The 4,467-nt window shown below is 39.7% G+C and overlaps 1 protein-coding gene across 1 annotated transcript; it reads right to left on the minus strand.

Annotated features, from left to right (window-relative positions):
- Positions 1 to 2,191: 2,191 nt before the first annotated feature.
- On the minus strand, positions 2,192 to 4,053 carry LOC125777033 (uncharacterized). The gene is made up of 2 exons (XM_049450848.1): positions 2,769 to 4,053; positions 2,192 to 2,693 (listed from the first exon to the last, which is right to left on the minus strand). The coding sequence occupies exon 1, from the start codon at positions 3,827 to 3,829 to the stop codon at positions 2,777 to 2,779; it is 1,053 nt and encodes a 350-aa protein (XP_049306805.1). The 5' UTR covers positions 3,830 to 4,053; the 3' UTR covers positions 2,192 to 2,693; positions 2,769 to 2,776.
- Between the last annotated feature and the right edge of the window lie 414 nt (positions 4,054 to 4,467).

Below are 4,467 nucleotides of genomic sequence, written 5' to 3' on the forward strand. Positions count from 1 at the left end.
TTTGAAGGCAGAATATTTTTAATCTTGTATAAAAGGTCCTCATGCCATACCTTATCAAACGCCTGAGCCACGTCTAGAAATATAGCCGAACAGTACTCTCTGTGCTCAAATGCTTTTCTTATTTCGTTAGTAATTCTATTTACTTGCTCAATCGTGCTATGTTTTTCACGAAACCCAAATTGGTGCATTGGTGCTATATTATTTTCGTGGAGGAAAGGAGTCATCTTTGATAGTAACAATTTTTCAAATATCTTAGAAAGACAGGGTAGAAGACTGATTGGTCTGTATGAAGACGGCTGTGTTAAGTCTTTCCCAGGTTTGTCTATCAAGATGATCTGCGACTTTTTCCACGAATTTGGATAGTGTCCGAGATTAAGAATTGCATTAAAGAGCAAAGAGAGCACCTTTACGGCAATATTTGGTAACTCAATTAGCATTTTTGGGGTAATATTATCATGTCCAGCTGATTTTTTGGGGTTAAGCTCTTTTATTATTCTAGTAACTTCAGAAGTAGAAGTCCTAATAGACACATGCGACTCTTTTGCGGTATTGGGCAAGGTTGGCAACTCAAAGTTGTTCTTTGGGCAATTGGGTTGAAATACCTTTTCTAGGTGATTTGCAAAGCAATTTGCCTTATCCTCATCACTACGTGCCCAATTACCATTCAACTGTCTTAGAGGCATGTTGGAATCTACAGGTGGCTTGAAAGACTTTTGTGCTCTCCAAAGAGAGTTTTGCTTGCGAGAATTTGGACACAGTTTCTTTACATAATTTTCAGTGTTGTGTTCCTCTTCGCGATTAAGCGCTTTTTTAACTTTTGTACAGCAGATTTCAGTTGAAGCAGAGTTGAAGGGGATCGATTTAACTGCCATTCCCGCCTAGCTCGCCTTTTCTCATTTACAAGTTTCTCTATTTCATTATTGGTGATCTTTCTAAAACCAACTGGTTCGTTATTTCTTTTTGGTGTTGCCAATACAGCTGCATTAGTTATTACGTCATTAATTTCTCTTATATTTTCATCAATGTCTCTTCCTGTATTTATTTTGCAATCAATATTGATGTGGGTGCTGATATACTTTCTATATTTCAACCAATTAGTTTTATGTGATGTTAGAGAAACTTTTGGCTCAAATATCATGGGCTGTTCGTATAACTTTATTAGTACAGGAGAATGATCAGATGATAAGTCTGTACATGTATCAGCTGTCATAAGCGATCTATCTATATTTTTGACTACCGCAAAATCTATTAAGTCTGGTATTTTTCTTCTATCACTAGGCCAGTATGTCGGCTTACCAGGAGATATTATATCCAGCTTATTATTCTTATTCATAATAGTGTAGTACAACTGTCGTCCTTTCGGATTAATAAGACGTGAGCCCCAGTACGTGTGTTTTGCGTTATAATCTCCACCTGCTAGAAATTTTTGACCTAGTGTTCCAAAAAAGTCTTTAAATTCGATTTCTGTAATTTTAAAACGAGGTGGACAGTATATAGCAGTAAGGTTTAAGTCACAACCCCGATTTTTGAGTGAAATTGTTGTAGCTTGTAACTGTGGAGTAGCATGCGATTCTAGGGCATAGTGGTTTAAACGATTTCTAATCAACACTGCCGTGCCACCATGCGCTTTTCCATCTGGATGATTTGTGACATAGACTCTAAATCCCGGAATATTGAAATTATTTTTATTTGTTAAATGAGTTTCTGATATAAGCATTACATCAATATTCTTTTCAGAAAGAAATATGATAATCTCTAATTTATGTTGGTTAACACCGTTGGCATTCCATATACAGATATTTAGTAAGCTCATTTTTTACTTAATAAATTTTGCAGCATTTGATTTTGTGATTTTATTAAATCTTGGATCATGTTTTGCATGGTAGACATAAATTGTGTCATACACTGTGTAAGATTTATAATCATAGTTTCAATACCTCCATTTGGAGGATTTTGCGGCAGTTGCATTTGCACAGTGTTGCCTTTCACCACATTTGCATAGCTTCCTTGCATATTATTATTGATAGAAGTAATAGGATTTGAAGTTTTTTCTGAGGTTGCTATAATTTCATTACGGGGTGTTTGTAACATTTGGTTACGACGTGCTTGAATGCCCTGTGACAACTTCGATTTCAAATCTTTATATACAGGATGTCGGGGTGATCGACGTGTGTTTGCCGGTGTGCCAAATAAAATAAAAACTGATTAGAAATCGGGTAACAATTCGGATGTGTGTATTTGTGGGTGTGTAATATATAATTTGAGTAGGTACAATTGTATATTTGTGTATGAGTTTATACAATACTACAGTTTAAGGGTTATTTATAATATAATATAAATATAAGTAAATGAATTAAAACCTGATATAGGTACTTATTCCCGCGTTGAGGCCTTTGATTTCCCGCGTTGATACTTTTAGTTCTGCTGCTGTTGTTACTGCTGATGCTGTTGATATTGTTGCTGCTGCTGTGGTTGTTATTGCTGGTGATGATATTGCTGCTGCTTTGGCGCTTATGTCCGTCCGCTCTGGTGATTCGTTTTATTGTGTCTTTTTGTTTTGTTGAATACTTCGCTGTTATGTTGGCGCTGTTGGGTGTTTTTTGCATTGTCCTCTAATTCGTATTTAGACGAGTTAGGAGGACAATGCAGGGATGTGTTCATTTGGTATGAACATCCCGGCCGCCTTGCAGTGTCTGCGAATAAAAAGATTTTTAGATCTATTTTGAATTGGGTAAATGAGTATTGTTATCAACGGGTTGGAGGTATACTTTTGGGTTTAAATCGCACAAGCACCGGTTAAAGTCCAACCGAGTGCGGTGTTTTGTGCGATCACGGTGCTGTTGTCGGGGTTGAATAGTCCGGGTTTCATCAATCTTGGGTAGATGTCAGCTCCCAGTTCCAACATGATTTGATCGTCTTTCCAGAATTTAGGGTCGGCTAGGACTAAGTGGTCGAACTTCTTAATGATTTCGCCACTTAAGTCACGATTATAGGGTCGGGTCGGTAAATCATGCGTCAATAGGCAGTTAACTTCGACATGCCAGTCGGAATCAGTTAACGATCCTATGACGACTTTGCATATGCGATGCGAGTCGAGGTACGTTTTCGGTAACCTCAATCTCTGAACCAGCTCTGACGCAATTATAGTCACCTTTCGGGTCGGGTTGACTATGGCTCGTATTTTGTTCCATTTTCCATCGTGTTTGACTTTGACCATGACTGTTGGTATGAGGGTCGGCTTGGCCAGTAGCGTGGGTAGATCTTTTTGTCTGTGCAATCTTTCTTCGCTCTTCGATGATTTCGTTGGCTCTTTGCAGAACAACCTGGGGTGTCCATGTAGGGTTGAATGGTGTTCCCCATTACACGTGGCACATCGTTTTTTACTTGTGCACTTTTGGGTGGAATGCGATCTGGCCAAGCAATTGACGCAGTACTTGTGTTTATTAACTGCGTCAAACTTTTCATTGATGTTCATTTTGGTGAATTTTGAACAAGTTACCAGTCTATGGTCTTTTTTACACAATCCACAGGCGACGTGTTTGTGTGTTCGCTTTGATGAACGGCTGATAGCACGCCGAGCCGTGCGATGAGTACTTCCCCGTTCTTCACGAATAGGGGAAAGGCTGATGGTACGTCGGGCCGTGCGATGCGTATTTCCACGCTCCTCTCGAATGGGGGAAAGGGTCGCTTTAAAGCGATGCAGGCGTCTTGCCAGGGTTCCTTCGTCGGAGAGTGGGCTGATACTACGGGTCACGCTAAGTGATCGCACAGTGAATGTGGGGCTGCTTTGGCGGCTGCAAATTGACTTCGTACTGCTATGAGGGGCCATGTCACTATAAGGAAATAAGATTAATTATTTGGTAAAGTGACTATTTTGGTTATTGGGCGGGTAATTGTTCCCTGAGAGGTACGTATATCAACTACTCTTGCTTTATTGTCGGCACCGAGATATGTTTTTTCGATGCGACCAAGTCTCCACTCATTTGGGGGTAGAGTTTCTTGACGTATAACTACCATATCGTTAACGTCTATGTTGCGTTGAGGGTATTTCCACTTATATCTTTTGTGGAGTTCTTTCAAATATTCTTCTTTCCATCGTTTGCAGAAGTGTTGATGGAGTATCTTCAGTTTTTGCCATCTTTGTGCGGTGCTTAGATGTGCATCTTCTAAGTTGGGTTCTGCTGGGATTAATAAAGGGGTACCTATTAAGAAATGGCCTGGAGTTAAAGGTTCTAAATTTGTTGGGTCTTCACTTAATGGGCTTAAAGGGCGAGAATTCAAGCAACTTTCGATTCGGGTTAAAAGGGTAGCTAGTTCTTCGAAAGTGAATTTCTGGTTCTGAGACACCTTTTTCAAGTGGCTCTTTAAACTTTTCACTCCTGCTTCCCAGAGTCCACCCATGTGTGGAGCTCCTGGAGGGTTAAAGTGCCAGTTGATGTTTTGGTGCGCTTCACTTGTTGTTAATTG

Source organism: Bactrocera dorsalis, chromosome 3, assembly GCF_023373825.1.
Source record: "Bactrocera dorsalis isolate Fly_Bdor chromosome 3, ASM2337382v1, whole genome shotgun sequence".
In the NCBI taxonomy this organism is placed as follows: domain Eukaryota; kingdom Metazoa; phylum Arthropoda; class Insecta; order Diptera; family Tephritidae; genus Bactrocera; species Bactrocera dorsalis.